This window comes from Dryobates pubescens, chromosome 3 (assembly GCF_014839835.1).
Source record: "Dryobates pubescens isolate bDryPub1 chromosome 3, bDryPub1.pri, whole genome shotgun sequence".
NCBI lineage: Eukaryota > Metazoa > Chordata > Aves > Piciformes > Picidae > Dryobates > Dryobates pubescens.
Window position 1 is genome coordinate 39,830,510 of NC_071614.1, and position 27,784 is coordinate 39,858,293.

General features: G+C 37.0%; 1 protein-coding gene across 16 annotated transcripts in view; it reads right to left on the minus strand.

Annotated features, from left to right (window-relative positions):
• The window catches only part of MYT1L (myelin transcription factor 1 like), a 334,473-nt gene that overhangs the window by 50,484 nt on the left and 256,205 nt on the right, over positions 1 to 27,784 (minus strand). For 9 of the 16 annotated variants that reach the window (XM_054180000.1, XM_054179998.1, XM_054179996.1 and 6 more), the window contains 9 exons: positions 26,904 to 27,038; positions 24,444 to 24,534; positions 22,013 to 22,120; positions 18,540 to 18,751; positions 12,136 to 12,383; positions 9,540 to 9,776; positions 7,145 to 7,266; positions 6,719 to 6,781; positions 6,148 to 6,216 (listed from right to left, as the gene is read on the minus strand). In XM_054180000.1, coding sequence (XP_054035975.1) covers positions 6,148 to 6,216; positions 6,719 to 6,781; positions 7,145 to 7,266; positions 9,540 to 9,776; positions 12,136 to 12,383; positions 18,540 to 18,751; positions 22,013 to 22,120; positions 24,444 to 24,534; positions 26,904 to 27,038 — 1,285 coding nt within the window. The remainder of the gene's footprint in view (positions 1 to 6,147; positions 6,217 to 6,718; positions 6,782 to 7,144; positions 7,267 to 9,539; positions 9,777 to 12,135; positions 12,384 to 18,539; positions 18,752 to 22,012; positions 22,121 to 24,443; positions 24,535 to 26,903; positions 27,039 to 27,784) is intronic. The other 7 variants (XM_009902086.2, XM_054180004.1, XM_054180005.1 and 4 more) reach the window with 3 other exon arrangements.

A 27,784-nucleotide genomic window follows, 5' to 3' on the forward strand; every position in this document is an offset into this window, starting at 1 on the left:
GGAAGGAAAGGGAAGGAAGGGAAAGAAAAAGGAAGGGAAGAAAAGGGAAAGAAAAAAGAAGGGAAGGCAAAGCAAGGCAGGGTAATGGATAATGCTCCTGTGCAGATGAAACAACAAATGTACATCCAGGCACTGAACATCAGAAACACCTCAAATTGCAAACATAAAATGTAGGTAGAGAAATCATTTCAGCACGTGAACAGATCTCTGCAGAAATAACTGGTTTGAATACAGAAAGTGAGTGTACATTGGGAGAGCTGTCAAAAGTTAAAGAATATAGGTACCACTCAATGTTTGAGAATAATCTGGTTACCTATCTGAAAAAGGGGAATATTTCTGTGATGTTTTACAGATATATCCTATTAGTTTTTGTTTATGCTTTTTAATTTTGTATTTGGAGGAGGCTTATTTTTTTGGCAGATGACTAAAGTGAGAAAGAAACTGTTATTTTATTTCCCAGTAATATTTTATTTTATATATTCATCAGAATAAAAATAACACAAGTTTCTCCATTTCCTTCTTCCCATTTGAAACTTCTTGTTGAGCAAACTTCAGTGAAATTATACCAATAAAAAGTGAATATTAGACATTATATGAACATGGAAGAATTTCCCTAAAAGTATACAGTAAGGATTTCCTGTCTGTCTAGAGAAAAATATACTTCAAAGAGTTTATCTTTCTAGAGGAGTTATGGTTAACAGGGAGAGCTTTGGTGAAGCTTACTTTTCCATATAAACTGAATAGAAGACACTGTTAGAAATGACACGTCTGGGAACAGGGAGACAAGGATAAAAGGAGGAAAAGAGAAAGAGTAGAAGATGACCACCAAGAATACAGAAATTAGGGCAGAGTGGCATGGAAAAAAGAAGGCCCAGACATTCCAACTCTTACTTCAGAGTGGAAAATATGCAAAAATAGATGGAGCTTCTCAATCTGAGTTAAGATTAGATGTGGAAAAGAAAAGCTTTCAGGCTTCACTGTGGAGAGGAAAATGAGACTGTACTCCTCCCTTTAAGTGTACTCCATACTAGACAACCCAAAGATGTGCACCACGGGAAACAAGGATGTGCAAAATCTATACAGAGACACAGGTACTTTGGGACTGAAGGACTGGACACATTACCACCGTATCAGATAAGCATCCAAACTTGGAGGCATCTGTTTGACCTGTAAATCTTTCTGAATTTCAGATTCTTTACTGTAAGCACTAATGGGATTTTTCTGGCAGAAAACGGACCCAAAGGAACAAGGATAAATGTTGATAATTTGATAGACAGTTCTACAGCAGACCAAGCTGATAGGTACCTACAGTCTTTGAATAACTATGATTATTTTTACATCAAAGTAGCATGAAGTAGAACTGAGTTTGTCATCTGCTGGGAGCTTCTGGTACTTAGGTTCCCTGGCTGTCATGTTGATAATGCATTGAGTAGAAATGTTCTCAGTCATTATGCTGCATTTTGTCTGGGATTGGTCGACTGCTAATCAAAATGTGCCCTTTTAAAAATAGCAATTAATTATAGTTTCATTTAATTTAATTTTGAATAAGATTTAAAGTGCTTCAAACTGTTGCTTTTTAAATACTATTTACAATGCTACAATGGGATTACAGTTTTGAAGTAAAGCTAACTGTTGGGAAAATCTCCTATGATAAGGAGTAAATAAAGAAAATTAATAATGAAAAGCCCCTGCAGAAGATTAAAATGTATTTAACTTATGAGTATTTTACTGTTGGTTGCTGTCACTGGGTAAGCCATTAATTGCTTTTCCACCACACTTAAGTTTACTCCTAAATAAAGTGTCCCCAGGTCTTTGAAAATTTAGTTGCTTTTCACAAGTACTATAACCAAAATCTTAATGCTGGAAAAGCTTGGATTCTTGCCAGATATTCATTTCTTCGGAGGCCCTTAAAGCTGCTGACCTCTTTTTTGTGCCAGCAGCAGTAACTGAGAATTAAAGCTGAAGATCTTTTTCTGTTGTTTGGAGATCATTGATCAGGCTGCGTAACTGCTTTGGTCTGCTGATAAACTATGCACAAAGACTCATTTTTTCACACGAGCTTTGGGGAAAGTGGAAAATCCTACAATCTGCATGGTTAACCTTTGCAAGAAGCCTTACAGAAGTGAAAACTGAGTGGTATGGAATAATATGCTGCCCCTAGAAAAAATTAATTGAAAGCTGCAACATTACTATACTGGCAGCTAGGAAATGTGAGTGATGGAATCAGAACAGGTCTTGTGAGGAGAGTCTGGGAGCTAGGGTTGTTTAGTCTGGAGAAAAGGAGGCTCAGGGGAGACCTTCTCACTCTCTATAGCTCCCTGAAAAGGAAGTTGTAGTGAGGTGGCTGTTGGTCTTTTCTACCTAGCTACCAGTGAAAGGGTGAGAGGAAATGCACCAGGGGTGGTTCAGGTTAAATATTAGAAGAAAACTATTCAATGAAAGGGCTCTCAAAGCCTGGAATAGGCTTCCCAGGGAGGTAGCTGAATCCCCATCTCTGGAGGTGTTTAAAAGGAACAGAGATGTGGTGCTGAGGGACATGGTTTAGCAGCTGATGTTGTAGAGTGAGATAATGGTTGGACTCAATGATCTTGAAGATCTTTTCCAATTAAGCTGATTCCATCATTCTATGATTCTGTGGACCCACAACTACCAAAAGGCAATACAACGAGCATAGCTCTTATGCAAAATAAATTTTCCTCTAATCTTTTCAGGTTTTCTTACTATTTGGATTATGACTGTTATCTGAAAGGTATTATTCGTTAATATTATTTGAAGTGTCTGCTATTTTATAATTTAGTTGAGGATTATAAAGAATCAGTATGTCAGCAAAATTTCAGTTAAGAAGCTTCATGATAAATAACTTGTGTATGTTTTACAATGCACACAGGTAATCATGGATTGGTGAAATGTGCTATAAAAGCTTTACCAGCACATACATGATACTTGTTGCATAAGCTATGCCTGGAAAAGCAAGAGATATATGAAATCCTTCCAAACTTTCCAGTTCAGAAATATGATCCTTATGCTGCACTATCAATTCTACTATACTATTGATTATTCTCTGTATCCCACATATTAAATAAGTATTTGCCAGAAATCTTACAGAGGTTGAAATCTTTATGGATGACTGGAAACAAGTACATTGAAAACCAGAACAAGGTGAAGAAGAGATGAGAACAGTACAGATTGGTAGGAACAGGACGGAAAGGATCTCAACTTGGGATATAGGCAAAAATATGTGTATGCATTTTTCTCTACAGCCTGGGGCAGGAGCCAAGGTTACTGACTCTCACTTCTCTTCTACTGGCAGCGAATACATATGAAACACACCAGCAACATTCCCCACCTCCTCCTGGTGTCAGTCCACGCAGAGCATTATACCTTCTACTGCTGTTTGTTACCACAGTAGTGTAGGTGACCTATACAGTGGATATCAAAAGTTCCCATGCTGGCTGGTGGCCTGTCAGAGATCCAGTGTGATTCCACATTATGGAATTTCTGCTTCTTTTCAGCTTGCTCTTTTTAAAAGCAAGGAAATCATACCCCCAGACCTTGCACACAGAAATATAACACATGTAAATGAAGTATTTCACAGTTTAAAAATTCCCACATCAAAATCACTTGTATAGCTTTAGTTTAGCTGGTTTGTGCATACATATTATCATTTACATGATCACATCTTATTCCATCTTAGGCAGAGAACAAGAGCGTAAATGAAAGCTGTATAAAGAATGCTGCCATCCATAGGACTCCTACTTCCCTGCTTTCAAATGTATGTAAGAAATGTGAAGATGCTTTATTTCTCTCTCCATACTAACTTCATCAGGATGTAGAGATAGAGGACAATCAAAATATACATGTGATGAAGGCAGGAGATGGGCTGATTAGACAAGGAGCTTGAGACATGGAGCAGTGGAGAAAAAAAATGATGAAGGAAAACAGGACAGAGTGAACGGACCAAGTGGAAGCTGGGACTGATCTGAGTGAAGAGTGAGGAGAAAGGATAGTCCCATGACTCTTCTGGAACACTAAACTATGTCCTACTCTTTTGGTAGAGTTTATCCATTTTCACAAAAGGTCAGTCATTCATCACATAGAACTGCTGAATTCCCACAGCTCCAAGCAAATTCTATGGGTACTTTGCTTTGAACATATACACTTCTCTACAATATGAAGGACTCTGAGAAAGTGAGCCCCAAAAGTCTCAAACTGAGCAATCAAAATTATATGCTCAAATTTTTCTGACTTTAAAATGGGGATAATATCAACCCTGACTTACTTCAGAGTATAACTGCAGATGAAAATTAATTCCTTTAATAGCAAGATAAATTAATTTGGAAATACCCAGATGCAGTGGTAGTGATAAATGTGTGAGTGAATTAGTAGCTGTGTCTTGAGAGTACAGTTTGAGGGAAGTACAGTGAATTACAGACAGGGCCACACAGCATAATAAAGAAAACAGAAGAAATTCATTAGTCACTTAAGCAGTGGTTACTGTATGCCACATGCAACAAATTACTTCGCTATCTTATGGAAACATATAATCAGACAGTGGACTGCCTTGTAATGAAAATGCAAGCCAGAACTGAGTTAAGTTAGCTTGCTTAAAATGCTAATATTTCCTAACTTCTGAATTCACTTCAACAGAGCTTTGATGTATTCAATAGGTATTATGATAACTGATAAGGATTTACCCAAAATGCTAAGTAAATAATCTATTCTGAACCTAAAAATGCAACTTTAAAAAGGACTTAAGCTTGTTCTCTTGGCTTAAGCAAAGTCTGAAATTCTCACTATCTAAAAATGTCATGAGACGTGACCGAGGTTTCAGGTTTAAGTGGAAACTTTATAAAGCTAAGAGCAGCAAAGTATGTGCTTAAAGTATCATTCATGCTGCCCCAAGAGTCTTATCTGTGTTTGCTTATGAAATTAAATTTCCTCAGCCCATCCCAATTGAAAATCTAGGTCCAAACCTGAGTTTCTCTGGGGTTATATGCTCATGTCTTACTCTGCTTATACTTATATGTTTTCCCCAATATTGGGTACATTCCTTCCCCTTACATATCACATAGCCTTCTAGCAGCGTACACCAGTACTATCTAAATTTATGGTTTCAAAATGTTATTTTCAGTTGGGTGTAAATTTCGTTATATTGCTGGCATCCAGTGACTAGAGTAGCTAAGACTAGAGAGCAATATTACCTCAGTAGCTTACTCATGCTTGCTTTATTACCTTTCCCATGTTTTACAAGGTTTGTGGCATTTTTTCATCAGGGAATGTACTAAACTCAAGAAATGTTGTTTAAGGTACTCATGTATGTAAAGACAGAATCCCACTAAGGAAGGCAGCATAAACTATCCATTCATACTTTCCCTACCCAATTTTTGCCTTGTTACTTGTGAATATCTTTCTATGTTAACAATAGAACCAACTCTCTATGTATAGCATCACTATATCGTACCACTAGCAAAATACTATAGTTCCTCCACATTGAGAGCTGCATTTGAAAATATGGTGCAGTAAGACTGATCAAAGCTAAGTCTCACCATTCTCTAACTTTCATTGCTCACAACTGTCACTCCAAAGAACTGAAAGGAATTGTAAAGAATGCATTTTAAGTAGGGCAATAACTAAGGAAACACTAAAAACCACAGTCAAATGAGAAAATGCATTAAGCTGTTAACAGTGATACAAACCTGGGGAAAAAATATGCAAGCATTAGGGAAAAAACAAATTGCTTCCCCTCTAATTTATGACTGAGAAACTCTAGCACTTGACTGGTTGTGCAGTCAGAAGCATTTCATCAGTCTAATCACATAAGAATTTTCTGTTCTAACTAGCAAACTCAAATGTTCAGGAAAAAAAACAACCAAAACAAAACAGGAATTCAAATAGTTAAATGAAATTCCAGCAGTTCTGACTTTTGAACCTAATGAACACATGTAAAGGAAAACTATGTCACCAGACTTATGTATGAGCCAGCCAGCCTATATGCGAATTTATAGAGACTTCAATGCATGTTCCAAAATGGATCGTACCCTTCTGCAGCAGCTCTCCACATGGTGTTTCTATTTTCTGATACAAATACACAACAATTTGCAGTCAAATAAGTGTTCACAAAGAAAATATTTGTTCTTTATATCTTACTTGAGTTCTTGTGAGCTTGTGGCCAGCATACTTCGAATGCTTTTGTCAGCCAAGGGACAGCCAGATAAACTGTAAGACATGGCAGGATATACAAGTAAGTTAATCTTCTCATTAACCGAACACTCCCAAAACAAACACAACATAAAAATTAAAAAGTAAAAGTTTGTAATGCAGAAAAGCGATGGGGCAAGTGCTGTAATATTGAATTCTGTAATATAGTTAACCCTCTGAATATATTTATTTATCAACATTACATCAAAAATTACATACTGCAAATGTTCTTGTTTGTTTGTTTGTGTCTCTAAGAGCTAGGAAAATGTAACAAAACAACAGTATTTCAGATTCCTGGGTTAACTACTTAAATGCTTAAGGATACTTTGGAAATTTTAGTAATCTATTTAAAAATAAAAGACGTTTATACAACACACAAATTAGCATGCTTTTAAGATCAACATATATTACTCAAAGGGTTAACACATAGTTCAACGTTTTACTTTGACAGCATTGTTGAGGTAAGCTGAAAACAATAAATTGAAAGACAGAATCCACCATGAAAAAAATGAAGTCACACCTTCTATGTGAGGCGTAATTACCAGTCACATGACCACTCCCATCACACCCTGGTGTTGGACATCTGCCACCAAACAAAAACAAAAACAGCCAAAATAGTAAGTATGTTTAAAAAAAATAGGCTTTTAAAAGTTTCATTGTTTCCAGTTTAGCTGCAATGACTGCAAGGGGTTTTAAAGCATCCTAATTGAAAAGCTGCAAAATGAACAGGTTTAAATGAAAATGGCTCAATACAATATAGCATCATTAAGAACAAGCAAATACACATTAGCTTATCACTTTACTTAACTGGCAGTTTGAAACATTTATATGCTGCAAATGTTGCATGCTCATACTGCAAGGCGTATATGTACCCATTTGTTTAAAAAAAGACAAAGAGAGAGAAGGTTAAAAGGAGAAAAATAATTTCACCTCACATTATGCTTACGTTATTAAATCCTTTTTGCTCTCTTTGCATTGAGGGTATTTGGGTTTGGGACTTGGGATTGTAACTTCACCAGGATACCGTCTTTCTTCAAGTGCCTCTTGGAAAGGATCCAAATCTTCTGGCTACAGGCAAACACACACGTTAGCTTTAGCAAGGTGAGGCTACCACTGCACAAAATAATGCAAATGATAGAATCAGAAAAGATACTGGGTTGGAAAAAGCCTCTAGTGGTCATGCAATCCAACCCCCCTGCAATAAGCAGGGACATCCCCACATAGATTAGGTTGTTCAGAGACCTATCACATGTGACCTTGAATGTCTCCAGAACCTCCCTGGGCAACCTGTTCCAGTGTTCCACCACCCTCACAGTAAAGAACTTCTTTCTGATGTCCAACCTAAATCAGCCCTTCTCTAGTTTAAAACCATTGCCCCCTGTCCTAGTGCTACATATCCAGTTGTTTTCTCCTTCTTTATTCTATTCTGCCATCTATTAAACCTTTAAATAATACTTGGACACTTTGGACATTTGGATAATTTGGATATTTTTTAATAGTTTTTTTCACATGTGGATTTTTGGATGCTTTAAAATAATATTTGGGATATTTAGATATTTAGATATTTTAAAATAATATTTGGATACTTTGGATATTCTACAGTATGTGGAATTAGAATTTATTTAACTAGAAAAATATTAAAAGCAAAAGAATGTTTTTTCTCCAACTGCCCTATCGTTTTCCTTTAAAAGAATCAGTATTCTTTTCCTAAAGTCATTGCAAAACAGAGCAATGAAGAAAAAGTATTTTACATACAAACACACACCCACACCCCACCCCCCCATTAATTAATGTTTTAAATGGTTTAAAACACCTCAAAGATGAAACCAAAGCAATCTTAACATCTATACACAGAATCTCAGTTTCAGGTAAATCTCAATGGATCTGTCTGGCAAAATGGAATGATATAATTCATAATAAATGTCACTGATGTGTCCAGAAATGTACAAAAGTCTGTTTCGGGGATGAAGTGGCTGAGTGCATTGATTTAATGATTCCTGCAGATGGTGCCATAAACACCACAGTAGAAACAGGCACTTCTGCCTGTTCCAAAGAACCTGCTATACTACCTGGTTTACCACACATTTCCTTGAAAGTGACAGATTTCCTCCTAACTTCAGGTAAATTAATAGCATTCCTGTAGTTAATACCAGATCTAAAATGCACTTTGTATTTAGTGAAAATGCTCATTTGTTATATACAATCATAGAATTGTTTCAGTTGGAAAAAGTGTGTAAGATCATCAAGTCCAACCGGTGACCCAACATCAGCATGGTCATCAAACCATGCTACAAAAGACCATATCTGCACATTTTTTGAAGATGTCTAGCGATGGTCACTCCATCACCTCCCTGGGCAATCTATTCCAATGCCTGACCGCCCTTTCATTAAACAAGTATGTTTCAACCAACAAACAAAAAAAACCACCAACAAAAAACCCACAAAGATACGTGCTACACAAAAATTATTATCCTACTTTTCTGTTACAAACAAACAAACACAAAGCAAAACCAAAAATTAAAACAACCCAGCAAACAATCTCTAGAAGTCTTCATCCAATTAAAGTGCACTGGGTGCAGGGTTCTGAACTGCACAGTGGACGGATAAGGATTAAAACATGATGAACAAAAGCAGTGTCACCAAATCTTGTCAGGAGACCTCTTCAGTGTCCTGGCTATCCTAAATTTTGCAAAGTAAAATTCTCTAACATATTTTCTTTATTTGCCTCATCTCTTTAAAAGTTTTTTTTTGCTGCTGTCTTGGTATTATGAATTGAATAGTAGCACTGATTTCTAATATCCCTTCTTTTATTCTTGAAAGGAACTAGTTCATGAATACAGGCCCTTTCACACACAGGGCTATCAGGAGTGTATAAGTAATCTAGAAGAAGATTAGCTGAAACAGTTGAAAGCTTAAATTATACTCTGTTGCTTTTGTTTAAATTGATTTCTACGTAATACATGCTTTCAAATACTCAGCACATCATTCATGGTTTTCAAATTCAGAATAATATCTTGTCTTGAAAGCTGATTATCTCAGTATTGCGGTTATGTCAACTCGCTTATACAGAGTAATGCGATCTGGATATAGCAAAGCATCTTTAGTGCAGAAAATATTGTTAACAAGATGATACTGTTAGAAAACATGGTTCACATTTATGCTTAATGTGTGCTAGCGTGATGAAGTCCTAAAGATTAACCATCAGAAAGTCCTTTCTTGGGAAGAAACCCACCATTTTTACCATGTGTTAATTTTGTTTCCTCTTTCCCTCCAAATTTCAGAAATGTAATGAGTTAGCAAAATTAGATCACAACAAGAACTAATAGATGAAAAAGACATACATTAATCTCTTTGGAATCATCTTCATCTATCCTGCTGGGCTTCATTTTTGTGTAGTCCACTGGCAAGTCCCAGCAGTCCCCCTCATTCAGCTGGTAACACCGGTTATTCATCACAGCTTGCCGCTGCGGGGACATTGGCTCCAGTGGTGTCAAAATGGTACAGCAACCATCTCGCTGCCTCTGCTTGTTCATGCTTAGATCCAACGTCCCATTTTCATCGACTTCCATATCAGGATTCTGTCAAAATAAGAAAGAGATTGTTAATTCAGCTTCATACCAGCAAACTGTCACCTCTTCTGGAATCTGATTGCCTAGAAGAATGATAAAATGCTTTGCCATTCCTGTATAAATTGTAAGCATTGAGCCCCCTCCCACACATAGCATGATGCTGTTACACAACATTAATGCTGTTAAAGTAGATTTCTTCCTGAATGGCTAATCTGATGTTTGGGGGAAGAAGGAAGAGTCTCCATTTCCCATCCTGCCACCCAGCACACAGCTACAAAATTTGGAATAAAAAAGGAGAAATCTCCAAAGGTATTTTCTTGTTGTTGTCTTTATGTTCCTGATTTATTCAGTGACAGGTGAATATCTCTGAGCTAACATCTGCATAATTCTTGTTTCCAGTCCTGACACTTGTCTGGGTGATTAGAGTAATAAAAATCAGCTAGCATCAAATAATCTTTGTTTCTTTGTTTATTTAACAATCAATGCTTGAAGAGATAACATCAGAAAATTGAGCAGGGAGGTAGGGCACCATAACAAGTCCTTTTGGACACCATTTGCCAATGAGCAAAGATATTCAAATTGCACAGTTCCTTCCCTGCAGATAGATTTCACATATTTATCTTTTTGTTAAATAAATTTAGGTAGCAGAATAGATGCAACAATCCTTGCATCAGTTTTTGCAGAGACTGAGGTTCTGTGAAAAATAGGGTTAGTATGGGCTTTGACTTTGTCTTTTACAGCTAGAAACAAGGGTTTTCTAGCTTATTAGATTCGGAGAAGATACTAAGATACTATCTTATTAAGATAAGATATCTTAAAATGAATTCAAGTTAAAACAACAAACAAACAAATTGAGGACAGGTAAAACAGAAATGTCCACAGAGAATGTATCATATTTTAAAAAATATTTGGTTTCAAAATGGATGTGGATGCCACTGGCTCCTCACATCCCATGACTTTCTCCCCTTTTGAGTAACAACAGAGCTGTGAGAAAGCACTGGGAATGCAGATCTCGCTGAATTACTGCATGTTGTCAGAGCAGATAGCTAATTGCTGCTCTCTTGCTAATTTAATTTAGAAAATACTTGTTTATCTCCTCAGACTCAATCTTTCATACTCAATATAGGGTGACACATGAGGAGAGAGGGCCTTTCTGGTTTTGATACAGAAGATTTTTAGCATTTTATTCCAACATTTTTTCCATTGTGCTGATATAGAGAACAACTGCATTTATTTACATGCCAGGAAAAGCTTTCCTTCTTCAACAGCATTAAATAGATTTAAATAAAAACTCAGTATTTAAAAACAAAGCCACCAGCCATTCTGGCTTAAATCATAGTTATCACTGATACATTTTGCTACAGGTTTAGTTTGTTATGCATGATCACAGGGCTTTTCACGATGAGTGGAAGAAAACCTTTGTCTATATGTAGAAGAGCAGAACATGTCTGCCAGCTCAAAAGCTCTTTTACAAGCACAATAAAAATGTTTCCTCTGCACAGCATCTGCTCACTCAGCCATCTAGTGGCCTCCTATAGGTAGCATCGCACAGTTTGCTGGTACATCTTAAATATTCATTTCTTAAGAGCTTTCAGAGTTGAAACGTAAAATTTGATAATTAAAAAGGGAAAAAAATCTGCTAAATATTTAATGGATGTTAACAGTGAGCTGATTTTCTTAATACAGAAAAAATAATAACAAAAGTTTTTATTTATATCTGTATAACATTTCATAACATACTGAGCCTCTGTGAACACACAGAACATTAGTGACCCTGCATGACTGTGAAGCATATTTAAAGTAACCTGCGCTGGAGGTTCTGCTCATTTCAAATGCACTATGCAGTGACTACTATCACAGTCAGGAGAGAAATTATAACATACAAATAGCATAGAGTCCTCTGTACTATATCTTACAACCTTAGGTCCCACTTGTGACTTGTAAATGAAAATACATCATCAAATCTTAATCCTTTCACGAAACATATGAATCAGACTACGTTTAGAGAAAAAAAAAAATCAGCAGTGCAATTAAAACCTCTTAAACATCCCAAGCATATTTTATAATTATAGATCTCACCAGTAAGAGACAAATTTAAAAGAGGAGTACATGCTATCAGTATCAGCAGTTTATACACCGATCAGGATTCCCCGAGATACTTGTGAGAAATTTGCATATTTTTTTCCTCCCTGCCTTTAGCAGAGCCACCAGATTATGTTAATTTTGAGGAAAAGTAAGAAGAAGAAAAAAGGGAAAAAAAAAAAAAAAAGCAAGATGTACTAAAGCTATTCTTCCATCTATCAGGGCCACAGAGCAAGTGCAGTAACGAGAAATCTTCATTAACAAACAGAATTACTCATTTTTTTACCCTCGCACAGAGATCCTGAGGCTTAGTGGAGAGGTTCTGAGGCATCTCCCTGCAGCGAGTGGAGAGATTCAGAATAGCAGTAGCAGCCATGTGCGCTGCCTCCATGTCATGAGTATAGTCAAAGCTGCTCTTGCTGCAGGTACTGCTGGCACTGCTGCCTCCACCACAACTCATATTGCTGCTGCTGCTAGGGGCATAACTGCTTGTTGTGCTGCTGGTTGGACTGGAATTCTTACAGTAGCGTTTAGCTGTGGGAAGAAATATGACAAGGATGACTCAAAAGAAGGAGCATTCTGCATAAGTGAAGAGAAAAACAAACTGCTGGAGGTGAAATTTATAATGAGCAACAGTAACCAATGCCAAAAAAAAAAAGGGAAAAAAATTAAAAAGCTTGCAATAAGAATGATGGCTGTATTTCTTGATTTCTGCCTGTGACTGTTATGTGCTATGCATGTGAGTTTGTATGAAATAACTGCCTGTAAAAATCTGTATGATGTGATTATGAATTGTGCTGACAAACAGACTGGATTTAGAAAACAATAAAAACACAGAACCACTGCTTTTACTCCACATATATAGTCAGACAGAAGCTAGGATCTGCTTGGTTATTTGTCTTTATTAATGAGGGGCAACGTACCACTATGGGACTTTTTCTGTTTACATGAGAAAACTGTCAATTTAAGGTCTAGACTCCCCAGAGCTGCTAGAGATCAAGCCCACTGATGGGCTTTGTCACATGGGCCACAGAGCTACTCATGTCCTCAAACATCCCAGGCTTCCTAAAAGGTTTCTTCTTCCTACATCACAGACAAATATTACGACACTGGCCATCAGAAAGGAGAGGAACATGATGGAAGAAGAAAGGCAGTGGTCACATACGAGCTTTACCATGGCTTGCACAAAGGCAGATGCAGCAGCTGTATAAATGGAAACAGAGAGAAGTGAAATGTCCCGATCTTCAAACAACATGAGTACCTACTGCTCTTCATAAAACCAATTAGGACCCATAGACACCTCTTCCTGCTTACAATGAGGACCAACAGAAGCCATGAGCAGTCACAGAAGAGCTAAGGCGCTGACAAAGCTCAGGTCCAGCCTGCCTAAATACAACACAGAACTATTGCTGCCTTTAAGAAATGCATTTTGCAGCCAAAAGTATTATAGTAGTAATGGAAAACAGCCCTATTAGCCCATTTATTTCCCCAGCCCTCTTCCCCAACAAATTGTTTTTGAAGTGTTTAAACTGTTTTTATGTGAAAAGCAAGAAAGTGTGAGCTCGTCTCCTAAATCTCAGAGTTTATGTATTTTCATTAAAAAAAAAAAAAAAAAGCCAAGGTCAGAGGATAAATACATGCATATAACAGCATTCCTTAAGATGGAAATGTACACTGCAGAGATCATACCTTATAGCACAGTATAACAATAACCAACTAGCATGCTGATTAGGGAGCTATACAAAAAAGGTCAGACCCCAGCTACAGCTCCTCCGTGATGGGCTCCATTGAAATGCCAGACTCTTCAGGTGTACTTGTCTGAGCAGACATACATATAATAATCTGCTCCCATGAGCGCAGTCCATTTGTGAAATAAAGGCTGCTTTGGTTCAAAAGAAGAATCTGAAAGCAAAATATCTCTGCTAGAGCTTATGTCACCTTCCTTTCTCTAAAAAAATGGGGAAAAAATAATGGTGGTGTTATTTTTACTGTAAAGGAAGTAACATTTCACTTAATTCATAACAGATGGAGTTGTCTCAGGAAAGCCACATAATGCACAGGGTGTGATTTTTTTATATATATTTTTTTTTAAATTTAAGTGAAGTGAATGCTAAACATTCATCACATTTCTTTGTTTTGAACACATAGTAGCACTACTCTACCAGGGCATTCACTAACAATAAATCTGTGAACTATTTCCCAGAGTTTCATTATTAATATAGTCTGTGGTGGTCATTAAAAATTCAGTACTTGTCCATTGTTACTTTGTAACAACATCCAAGACACACGAGAATTTTCCTATAGTTATGGGAGGAAATGATTGAATAATTCAGTCTCTACTGAATCAAGCACCCTCTACCACTGAACATTTCAAATTAGAGATATCTTTCAAAATTCATATGAACAAATAAAGATTTCAGTCACTTGCCAAAAAAAAAAAAAAGTTAGTCTTGTTATAGCAGATCACAATTAGACAGACATAAGAGACGTATTACATGGGAAATTATATAGATGTATATGAGAATGTATGCTAAAGAAAGAGAAAGGAAGAGGTAGCTTTACAGACAGGAGTATCAGAAACGCATGCAGGCCTTGATATGGACTCCTCTGTGGCCTTGGTCAAACTATATTATCCCTTAAATTAATTTTCCTTAGAAACAGAACATTGCTTCTAAAATGTAGTTGTGTTGTGATTCACTTGCAAAACACTTTGAATATGTAAAGTTCTCTAAACATGCTACACCATTATTAGCTTTTTGATTACCAATAATTTAAGTGAAACTTACTTAGAACTGGCCATAGTTACTTTACCCTTGCTGTATCCCTATGTTTTAAGATAAATCACATAATCCATACTGTTCATTTGACATTAGCTTTCCAGGAGAAACAAAGATCATCAATTTACAATGAACTAAACCAAGGTGATTGCTAATGAAGGAAACACTGCATTGTTTCAATTCCTGATAATTCAGATTGACAAATTGCCCATCCCTGTAACATCAGCTTTTGGAAGTTGGGTAGTCCACCTACTTTCACCCAAATGAAACTGTATCTGGAGTACACCTTTCCCATTAGAAAACAGACACAAACATAACCCAAACTAGCCTCCCGTCAGACATGCCTAGGGACTGATTACAAAGAACCCCTCAAGGTCTGCAGGCTTCTCTTGCTATTTAACAAAGGAGGAGTGTGAGAGATCCCCACAAGATAAAGGACCGAAGGAAGATATCTGGAATGGAATTAAATTCTGTCCAGACACCTTTGTCCCCAGTGTTGGCTAAATACTGAATGTCTTATGTACATTAATTACAGTTTCAATGCTTTTTCTGACTTGCACAATAGGAGATTCATCTCATCCAACTTCAGATGAATGACCTAGTCATTATAGTCTTCCTATACAGCCAGTAGAAAGAAATAGGAATTTTCACGCAGTGATTCACCTGACAAGTTTTTAATAAGTACTTCAGAAGGAGATAAATTTGGTACAAACTAGAAGACAGGAGGTCTGGCTTAAACATAAAGAAAAATTTCTTCACTTTGAGGGTGCCAGAGCACTGGACCAGGCTACCCGAGAGGTTGTGGAGTCTCCATCTCTGGAGACTTTCAAAACCTGATTGGACACGTTCCTGTGCAACCTGCTCTAGGTAAGCCTGCTTTAGCAGAGGGATTAGGCTAGATGATCTGCAGTGGTCCCTTCCATCCCCTACCATTCTGTGATTCCCATTCCTAATATTTTCTCAGTGTTTTGATGGAAGGAACCAGGATGACTGGTGGAATGAGAGAAGCTCTTGCTATCACCTGAGTAACTGAAAGATTTGTCTCCTCTGCCTGCTGTGGCTAGCTGGTCTTACCTCTATTTCTGTATATCATAAGCCCAATATCCAATGCACAATAAAACTGATTTCAAAGGAAAACAAAGCCCACAAACACAAGATTTCTCAATGATTCTCACATCATCCTACCCCACAATACAAAGTACCCACTTTCTGTTTGTTTTTTATTAAAGCTTACTGGGAAAAAAATATCTACAAAACAATCCAAAGGAGCTATTTATGCTCATGTCACTCACAACCATATACTTACTCAACATATAGTCCCTTTCTCTAATAATGAAAACACAGTGCTAGCTTGCAATTTAAAAACGATTGAGACATTAAGTTATTCATTTTTCACATCCTTAGACTATTTGTTTCACTTTACCTAATCAAAAAAATTAAAGGTATTTTTATTTGCAAGTTCATCACCACCACCACCTTAGGCTTACTTTCAGGTTTTTCAAGACTTTTCAGAGCTAAGTCTGCTTAAACATAAGCATGTTTTGCCAACATGCACAACAGGTGGACGCTCTGTGTCTCCGTAATGACTTTAGTAGCAAGAACTTTTTTTTTTTCCATACAAATATGAAATCACCTAAAATACTGCAAAGTTTCTCGAGAACAACAACAACAAAGTATCTCTTTTAAGGGAAGAGACTCTTCCTGAAATTTCCTTCCTATTCAGTTATGTACAATAACTATCAGCAAAATCCTTGTTCCTTTGAAAACTAGTGCCAAAAGTGGCGCTGATTCCAGTGTACACAGGATTTAATGTAATTGGTTTATGACTGTAGCTGACTTTTGTGAGGAACTTCAAAGTCCTTTGTCAGTTTAATTCAAATATGATGGAACGCTTTCCTAGAAGTTTGACAAAAGTCACTGACAGGTCACAAAGAAAAACTCAAGTTAGGTCTCATCTCTAGGACCACATTGGCACGCCTGTCCAGCCAAACTGCACACACATCACTTAGAATCAGGTACATTGTGTGCCACAGAACAAATCCATAGGGAATTAGCCTTCATTTGGTTAACAACCTTCTTCAGCTGTTCTGAGTACAAAAGAACCATGTACAGTCACTATAATGTCGTGAATTACATGTACATGTTGTCCCTCAGTCCTCCCTGGCTCACATTATTTAACACTGAAGCAATCTCATTTGAATTTAACCTCCAATTAAAATTCCTATTTACATCCAAGGAAGATGAAGTGTGCATAAAGAGAGTGACCTATATCAACCTCTCATTGCAACATTTAAGGCCACTGATAAACCTGGGTATTTTCAGGTTCTTGTGATTTAGGAAAACAAGCAGAGGCTCTTAAATGTGAAAAATTTATATAATTTATTTAAATGTCAGTAATTTGATCTGAAAATATGCACATCCACGGGATCCCCAGCAATACTCTGATACCTATAAATAACAACAGCTAATATTTCATTTACCTGATACTGATGTACACTCACTAGTTTATTAACCATGGTTAAAATTAGCGCTTTACCTTTATCACTGTTCAAGCCCTTATTCTGATATAGGCAAACAAGACAAGCGTGTGACAGAAGAAAAAGGGGAACTTTTACTCAAAAATATGTTCTCTTTCGCTACCATTTTCCTTCCTCCTATAGTGCCAGGACATGCCTGTTGATTCTATGAAAAAGCAAAATACCCAAAATAGAGAAAGATGAAGGTAAGAGCTGTAGCAATTTTCCCTTTCCCCACTTACCTACTTTTGAATGTCAAAGTATGTGTCAAGCAGCACATGGCAACAACAATATATTGTTCTATATAGTATGTTTATTTCTGTTTTCCTTAACAAAAATCTGGCACCTGCCTTAAGTTTCCTATTGCAGTCTGAGAGTAAAAGCAAATATTTTAGGAAAAAAATAAAAATCCCAACCCTGTTACCATAAAAAATAATATAAAAATAAAAGAAAATCAAAGTTAAAGGCAGTTTGGTTTCGCACATCTATAGCATCACAGAATCATCAAGGTTGGAAAAGACCTCTAAGATCATCAAGTCCAACCACCAACCCACAACACCATGCCCACTAAACCATGTATTTAAGTGCCATGTCTACAAGTTTTTTCTAACACCTCCAGGGATGGTGATTCCACCACCTACCTGGGCAGCCTGTTCCAATATCTGACCACTCTTCAGTAAATTATTTTTTCCTACTATCCAATGTGTATCTCTCTATATATGTAATTGTATTGCTCTGGAAAATTCCTGATGTCCTCAAAAGCTACTTCTAAATACTTATTCTTTTTATGCTGCAGTTCATTCTTCTCCAATAATAAAAATCCTCTTGCCTAACAGACCCCATCCATCGTCTTCTCCTGAACTGAAGCCACTTTCAGCCTACTCCTAAACATGTTACTTCTGTTTGGTTTTCCAGAGAATTCAACAAGTGTATTCATGAGGACAAAATGAGCAGAAATGCCTCATTAAGTATCAGCGATTTCTGAAGTGCAAGGGGATACAGATTTTATATTTCCATATTGCCACAGAGTGAGTACATTATCTTTATGGGTTACCTGAAGTACCATACAGAAATGAGAGTCCTAATGTGACCCTTGAGGCCAGGTCTCCCAGCTAGCACATAAGGACTAACTCTATCTCTCAGCTTTTACTGCCATCTCAACACACCCCAGGAGCTTAATGGCTGGAGATGTCCTTTTGCCAGGGCAACAATCCTGAAGCAAGCACCATATAAACCAACTCTTTTAAAAAAAGTCTTCAAAATAACTTACACATGACAGCATTCCTCATAATACTATATGAAGATGAAAACATGTCTTATTTGTATGATGTTTACATACACAACAACATGATTAACTCCAAACTTGTCTCTCATGTATAATAGTGTGCACCTCCTACCATCATATCCTTTGGGGGATATATCCCTGGATTGCACCTTGGGAGCTATGGCTCTCTTGCCATAGGCATGGTTGTCATAACTGTTATATTCAAACGTAGTCTTAGAGTATTTCTCTAGTTCCTTGGCCAAGTTGGAGCGGGGTGTGGTGGTGGGGACATTGTTTCTGTAGCCATACTGAGGGATCTCCAATTGCTTAACAAAGCACATGGGCCTAGAAATTAAAGATATGTAAAGTTTGTTAGATGCAGTTCAGTTTACTGTGTCTGTGCATAATTTATAGTGCAGATTAGAAAATTAGTTATTTCTTGTACTCAAGAGACAGCAATATATTATTGCATTTGCTTAGTTTGGTTATTTTCAGCAGACAAACAATATATATTTTCTTGAACAATGCCTAGACAAAATAAATTCCAATACCACTAAATGCACCCTGTAGCTAAAAGTATTTGAAAAATCTGTTTCAAAATATTTCAGGGTTTTCATTTCTCTGCAATTTTCTCTTTGGGGAGGTGAATTGAAGGGGGGCAATCAGACTGACAGAAGATGTTTGGACAAATTCCTTAAACGTAAAAAAGTAAATGAGCACTGGAAGCTCTACTTAATTTATGGAGTTTCCTCTGAATTTCTTTCAACAGCGTTGTATAACTGTTTTCCTGTAAGCTTTCCAAAGGAGCTTCATCCCTCTATGTACAAATCCATGTTCATCTTGAGGAATACATGGGTGAGTGTCACAACCTCTGTTGACTTTGAGCTGCTGCCTCACAGGTCCTGCTCACCCCTAAATGCAATGTTCTGGCAGGAGCTGTGATTCCTGACACACAGGTAGACACCTCAAGGGAGGGCCTTCAAATTAATACAGGATAAACTGTATCAGCTAAATTTGTCTTTCATTTGCAATCAGGGAGGATAGTTAGGGAAAGTCCTGACAGATTCCAATCATCCACTGGAGAAACTTGTGAAATCTCACTGAAGAATGCTGTAGTGAACTCCACTGTTCCACTGTTCCACTGTCTTGTGCATGTGGACACAGGAGGCATCAGCTCTCAAAGCAGGTACAGGAAGGTCAGATCCTGCAAACCTTACCTCTATATAAGAAAGTGTTCTATGACCGGGTCATAGGGAACAACTGTTACACAGTGGTGAATGTCTACCTACTGTGTTAGCAGGAGGTAAAGATGATGAGCAGCACATTTGAAGTGCTTCTTCTGGAATCAAGAATCACAGAATGAAGGGTTTGTGGGGATTTTGTTTGTTTGCTGTCTGGGTTTGTTTAGTTGGTTGTGGTTTTTTTTGGTTGGTTGGCTAGGTTTTTGTTTGGTTGGTCGGTTCTGGTTTTTTTATTGTGTTTATAACAAGAGGAAATGGAAGGAACATCCATAGGAACATAAATTCTGTCAAGACCAGAAGTATCATCATGCTGACTGACAAAATGGGAAGGGTTTTTAATATTATGGTTTTTTTCTGAATGAATTAATTTTCATAGAATTTAGGCAGGATATTTATGTAAAGATCATGCAAGAAATCACATTAGTCAGACTCTTTCCTTTGATTTATGTATGCTTGTCCCTTTAGACACTTCTTCCTCACAAAATATAGTGGGCTTATTTATACAATGAGCTGATACAAATAACATTTTGATCCTGTCTCAAGATAATCTATATTTAGTTTAAAAAAAAGACAAAAAAAAAAAATAATAAAAGCCATTCAGATCCTGTCCCTGTCCAGTCAGTGCAAATCCATAAATTCTGTGGAACAGAAGTCCTATGAATTTTATTTCTTTTTAAGTAAGAAGTTTTAAATGTAGGTGGGATTGAAACTGGGATGAAGACAAATATCCAAGATTTACTCTTAGAACATCTCTGTCTGCCCATCAGTTGCCTGCATGCAAATACTATAAACAGCTCCCAAGTTCTTCATCTTGAATACTTCAATATCTTAAAGGTAAAAAAGGAAGCAAGGAGACAAGATGAAAGCATTATCTGAGTTGCGTATAAAGTCTGAAACATGGGGAAGGCTCATGAGCAAAGATAAGATTGCAGTGAAACTTCCTAGGGACTTTACTAGCATGTAGGATGCCGCTTTTGAGCAGTTGTCTTCTTTGTGTGGCACGTGACTTGAGATCCCTGGTAAAAGACACTGGCTTTTGATCTCTCTTTTTTCCATCAAGTCACAAACGATTATTCTCTCAAAAGGTGCATGTTTTAAATAGGATTTGAAGAACCCTTCTCTAAGAAAACTCTATGGAATGCTGTGTGAAAAAATGTACAATTTCAATTAGGGGCTGTTAAGATAAAGCCTATCAAAAAACATCTGAGGAAAGAAAATAAAGTCAACAGGGATGACAAAAAGTGTTCTGCAGATATGAACAATAATTCTATGTTCTTAGCTCTACGGAAAGACTGATTCTTTAAAAGGCCATCAAGATTAGATGAAGTTTAAAAGAATGTTCTAAGAGAATATATAAAGAATGATGCTGATAATATAGTAGAAAACTTTCATTTTAAGCAGCCCTATCAGATTTTAAATCTAGAAGACAGCTAAATACTAAGAAACCTATGGGATAAGTAGGAAATTCTGGGAACTAAAGCTGCGGTAATTCCTCAACACTCTTTGAGGCAGCTGGGAGGGATGAGCCTATCCCAGCCCACAGATATCACAGTATCCATGGAGAAATTCTGCAGCTCTTGGGGCATCCTCAGCATAAGGCTGGAACAATCATGCAGAAGTCAACTTCCTTTACATGTATCCTTCAGACTTCAGTTCATTAAAAATAATATTTTCCCACCTAGACATTTCAAAAGAAGAGACAACAGCACAAAGCTGGATACAGCTTTGGGGAAATGCAAAATCCTATATGGATGAAGATAAGGGATATAAAGATGTTAAATTGGTTCAAGGTCCTTCCCACAAGAAAATTTAGGACTATTTTTTTCTGCTTTTATCCTTCCTGACAGCAACTAGGGAAACAAAGACAAAGAACTAAGCCTGACCTTACTTTGGAATCTAAACTATACCTGGCATTTTTTCCAAGTATCCTGCCAAAAAGGTGTGCTACCAGTTTGGTAATGCAAATAGGGCTTCTGGTTTAGTTTAAACTGATATTTACTAGTAAAAGCCTGCTGAAAAAACCAAGACTTACCGGTAAATATTAGTTTATTCCCAAAAGATACCAACTTTTTTCACACTGTTCTTAGACTTTGCACTCCAGCAGTCATCTTTACACCAAACATAGCCTAAGACAAAAATGAGCTTTTCAGCTTTACATGTATTTGCCAAAATAATTACCAACCCTCCCCCATGTAGACTGAGTGGGAAATATACACTGTGAGAATTGGATCCAGAAGCCCTAATTCTAGCTATTCTTTAAAGGAGATATATGTGTATATACAACGTATATAAATATAAATTCTCAGATTAGGTGAATGTGTGATGAATTCTGCATAATAATAAGTATCATAGTGATTTCTAATACCTTAAAACCCGATCTGATGCCTGGTTTGATTTTGACACATCACAGTTCTGATGCTTCTCTTGAGCTTTAGCCAGTTTCTCTGCTGCAGCAATAGGACATCCAGAGAGGCTGCAATTACAGAAAGGAAATTTAATTGTCTTGTCCTGTGTAGTTTCACGTTATAGCACTGATCCAATTACTCCTTCTCCTCCTTAGACAGCATCAGGAAGAATCTGAAGGAAAAGAGTTTCCAAAAGCTTTTTGGTCATATGTATTTTCTCTAGAATAGACTTCCTTTCTTCTACTTTCCAAGTTGCATGGTAGATCTTACTTCTGATTTGCTTCTCTGACTGTACATGGGTAGATTATTCACAGATGTCAGCTGGTGAACATAATAGTAGGAGAGGAGACTATAAACTGGAATCTATTGGGCAGCTATTCTAGCAGACTTGCGAGCCTCATGCATCTACAAATGTTGCCAATGAAATGGCTCCTGAAGATGATTAACTGACAATACCATATAGGCCAAATCTTGTGCTGCTTCACACCTTGTTCAGTTCCACAAACTCCAATCTTTTTGCTAGGCATATAAATGAGTGCAAAATTTGGCCTTGGGTCTCTAAATCTACACCTCACCTACGTCCTACTTACTGTTTTTTCATGAATTTCATCCACTAAAGTATGTCTCCTGATGGCAGGTGATGAAAAGAACTTCTGCACTTGAATTGAAATTCAGTTAAATTTGCAAATGCTATACTATTGAAGTGCTAATAATAATAACAAGCCTGATACTTCTGGAAAAGATTTAGAACAGGAAAAAACTGATGCCAGCAGATGGTGCTCTTATGAAGCTGTAAAAACCTGTGACCTGACAATGGAGGGGGTCCTTTCCTTGCCATAGTCTATTGCGTGCTTATGTGACCGCAGCTTGCTGTGTTCTCCACAGGAAAAGAAATTAAAATGAAAGGCAAATCATTGCATTCCCAGATGTTCCCTTCTCTACAGGAAATAAAGGAAAAAAAATAATAAAAAAAATAAGTGAAGCAGAGCAAAATGCCCCAAAAGCTGCAGAAAGAGGTGAGCACAGACTGCAGATTGCTCTCCCCAGCCCTCCCTCACTGCCCTAATTCTGCAGAGGGATGAGAGGGCTCTGTGAGGTTTTGGAGTCATGCCAGAGGGCAGCTGCGCTCCACTGACATGCTCTTCTTCAGACACCTCAAATATTCCAGTAGATATTCAACCAGACGTGAACACTGCTTCGAGCAGCAGTAATTCCCATCAAGCTTTCTCAGAGGATTTTTGCTGCATCTACCGGCAGCATCACTGCAGAGAAGAAAGGGGTACCAGACCTTATTGCAGATGCATTTGTACCCACAAGAGTCTACCAGGTGACATACAGTTAATATGAGGGTCTCTAGTAACCCAGAGCTTGGTAAGACTGAATGTCTAGTAACTGTCTAGTCCCATAAACATTCATGCTCAAATTAGCAGTAAAAAAAAATAATAATTCAATAGTAGAAACGTTGCACAGTTTCTTTTACCTTCTTGCCCACATTTCCTGGAGTTTTTAAAATTGTAAAGAAATATGATCTTGTTGTTCTGTGGGAAAATAGTGATATATATGGCAATAATAATAATTTTGTTACTTGTTTGACAGAATTTAATAGGCAATGGCATCCTTTCTGTAAGAATCTATCGCCAATCTTAGGAAATAATAGAAAAAATTGATTAAAATAATTTTTTTTTTTTTCCCCAGGGGGGTAGGGTATTTGCATCTAACATTTCTGGCTTCTCATGTTTTAAATTTAATAGGATATTTTCATAATATTTCTGTAACAGGAAAAGTTCTCATTTATGTTGAGCTGAATAAGGACTTAGGAGCTGAGACTGTGGTCTCAGTGAGACAGCTAAATATCTGTGTACTTAAATGACATTTTTCATGTATTTAAAAAAATAGTTTTTAGGTGTACAGGTTGGATTTTTTTTGTTCCTATAAAAATAATTATATAAATTATAGATAATCTAGAAAATAATGCCCTGAAGAGAGTGAAGTGTGAGAACAAGAACTCTGCCCTAGTCCTGATGATGTTGGCAGACTCTTTCTTCTCCCTGTGACATACCCGTAAGTAGCAGTACCATGTTTTTCGTACCACTGCTGTTCAGCAAACAAAAATAAAAAATAATCCACCCCAAAAAAAGCTAAGAATGCTTAAAATGTCTCCTGTGGATCAACTCATCCATACTGCAACAAACGCACACTCATCCTCCTCAGAAAATGCATGAATAAATGTTACTCTTTAAAATGGATAAAGCACACGAAGCACCATCTGTCAATCTTCAGAACAAAACAGAGAAACACACACTCACATTCCCCCCACCATGGACTGCTAGAAGGGCTGCAGTTTGGAGGCACTGTTCCCTCTAGATTGGCGTCCAGCGATGGCATCCTTACCTTCGGTGGGAATTCCTGTTGCTATTTACGTGGCCCCGGCCTGTGCAGCCTGGTGTAGGACACTTAAGAACATTTTCATGCATGGCAAGAACTTGACAAGGAGAGTAAGAGAAAACAGCAGAGTATGAAAACAAGAAAAAAAAAATCAAATCCCAGTATATATGAAACCATTTTAAAACAAAGCAGGATTCATTAACAACCAGCATTCCTCAAAATACACGTGACACACATAGCCAATAAAGCCTGATGAAGGAAGTATTGTGATCCTATGCTCATTAACACAGGGCAACAGCGAAAGTTATGAAGGTTAGAGAACCTATAAACAAATGCATCTGTACTGCAACAGTGAAGCAGAAGACTTCCAACATCTTCATACGAAAACACTGAGCAAAGTGCAGCTCAACAGTAAAGAGTGAGCTAGCAACCATCAATTCAAAATTACTGACTCAAAAAAAATCTTTCAGGAATGTATGTGTTCAGAATACATTTGAAATACATCTCAGTACAACCCTGAACTGAACTGAACCCTAAGACAGCCCAGTTGAGCTTGGAATCAGTTCTGCCCACTTCCACATAGATATTCCTATCTATATGATGAGCAGAATTGGTCCTTTAATTTGTATTTGCATTTACTATGGATGTGAAAATTGCAACGGATAGAAATCCTTTTTTCAAAAGACTGAAAACTAAAAATAAGCACTCTGAAACTGAGAGATGGCAAGGAAGAAAAAAAAAAAAGAGAAAAAATAAAACAAAAAAACTAGGTAAAAAAGAAATAAGTGGTACAAGCTTAAGCAAGTAAACTGATTTACATCTACATCCACTGCAAGCTGGATGGAAAACTTCCAAGGCCGCTCAGAGCATTATTCTTCTAAATCATGAAGCTCATGCTATGAACTGTCAAATTATCAAGAATTTCTTTGGTAACACTAAAGAGTTTTGTGGGATGTGAGACATATCTGAATACATGTCTCGGAGCTGGATGGCAGAACATCACTTTATGGAAAAAGGCCATCCAGCCCTTGCAAAAGTTCTGGTTGTCTCATAAAAGTAGTAGTCTGGAAGCCTGTATTTAGTTCTCACTCAAAAATAGAAATAAACAAACAAATAAACAAAAAACAAAGCCCACAAAACGAGCGCTAATAAAATAAGTGAATTCCTTGACTGAGTTAAGAACTGAATAAAAGCTGTTCAGAGACTTGAGAATTAAACCATGTATACTGATTAAAAGATAACCATCATCATCATCACCCCATCACCAGTGTACTAAATTATGTATAGATGCAAAAGCTTTACTCTGAAATTCCTACTATTGAAAGCTGTTCTTGAAACATGCTTCACAAGGCCAACATCACAGGAAAAAAAATAAAAAGATGAGCTCACCCTTTTCATTTTAGTAGGAACAAGAGCATGCAAACAGTTTAAAGCTATATTCTTCTTTGATTTACAACGTCTTCTAAAAAGCTTTTTATTTACCATTTATAAAAATGAGAGAACTTTGAGCAACCAAATAAATGTGTTTCAGAAAATTATAAGGTCTTGCAAAGCAAAGAAATTACTCTATTTGTTCTACTGTATTCAGAGCCTAACCAAGTTACAGCAAAGTTTCCTAAAGCACTTCCTCATTACGCTACTTCTGGAAGAAGCCATACTACCCTGAAAGATGAGAATTTTTATGTGTGCTATTCCTGTGTGCTAATCTGCTTCTAATTTCAGATCCTTCAGAATCTACTTCCCTTTGAAAACTGGAGACCATTTTGGCCCTTTATCATGTTCTCTTTATGCTGCTGTAAATCCATTTGGGTTAGGTTTGTAAGAGCTGATGGACAATGGAGATTTTAGACCCACGGGCTTCAATGGAATAATTCCATTTTAAAATTGGTGTAAAAGAGAACTGGATCGTAGCTACATGCTCTCTTGGCATAACTCAGATTAGAGCAATCAGCTGATTCCACCAGCCAAGGAAAAGACTTCCAGAAATGGAGCCCCCTGCCTTCAAATGAACATTTGTGAGCTCATATGGGTGAACCTCCATTGCAGAGAATCCTCTGACGTGGCAGGAAATTCCACCTATGTGACTGAAAGAAGACATTTGCTCAAAAGCCTGAGTTGTGTATCAGGGACAGTTGATGCAACATCAGCATGCAGAAGTAAAAGCACTGCACGTATTCTGGCAATCTTTTTCTCTGTTTGCTGAACACATCTATTTAAAAATAACCTAGGATTCTTAAAAATCAAAGAATACAGCTTTAAAAGTCATTCTTTTAGTGTAAAAGTTAGTAGAGAATGGAAATGATGGAATAAAGGAAAAGGTATAACACAGAACAGTTGACTAAGTTGAGACAAACCATACTGAAAAATGAAATAAATTAAAAAAATAAAATTAAAAAGGTTTAAAAAGCATGCTAGAAAAATCTTTGTATTTTTATCCCCATTTTCCATGAAACAATGTGAACTTACTTTCTGGAGGGACCCTATCTTTGTGTGGGCATCCTGACAAACTGCGGTGATGGGGGTAAAGCCCCGTTACATGGCCAGTTCCATCACACCCAGGGGTAGGACATTTGCTTTCTTTCTTTTCTGTTCTTGAGGGATCTATAATTTACAACAAATGTGTCAAGTGAATGAGGCTTTTCACATTTCTGTAAGAAGGTTCATTTAATCATGTCATTTACTCTTTGGTAAATGTTCTTACAAAAACTAGAAGAAAAGAAAACCAACCCTTCTACTTCTTAAACAGTTCTGTTGTCCCTTTCATCCCGTCATCTTCTTTTCAGACTGCAGGTTCCTATGATCACAGTAATATCCATTCACAGTGATTGGAAAGTGACCTTTTTATAGCAAAGCCATACCACTGTCAATCTGTATTCTGCTGACAAGCATCAGCACAAGGGTTTAAGGTCATTTGGAAACTGTTTAGTTGGAGTTTCCCTTCTTTACACTCTTTTATTTGCCAGATGTATTAAGGTCAATGTCCTGAGAGTACCAAACCAAACTCTTTAAGCATAGCTTTTCAAAGATTCAGCACAAATAAATCCCGTTTCCAAGGCTCACTGAGATGATTCTTGTTTTCTTTAAATTCCTCATGAAAGGGGAGAAATTATATAAATATTCCTTTCCCTTAGAAAAATTACAGTGGGGTAAACATTGAAATCAGGATTAATTAAAACATCACTTGCTGTGTAAATTTGGGCCATTAAAACATGCATGTATAATGCTTGAATATTCGTATGCTTAAAAGGTTAATGATCTTTTAGAATCTTGTTGGATCTTCTGTCTACAAATAAATGAAAAGTCTAAATGGACATCTTTTCAACAAAATAAAGGTTTCCACCAGTTAT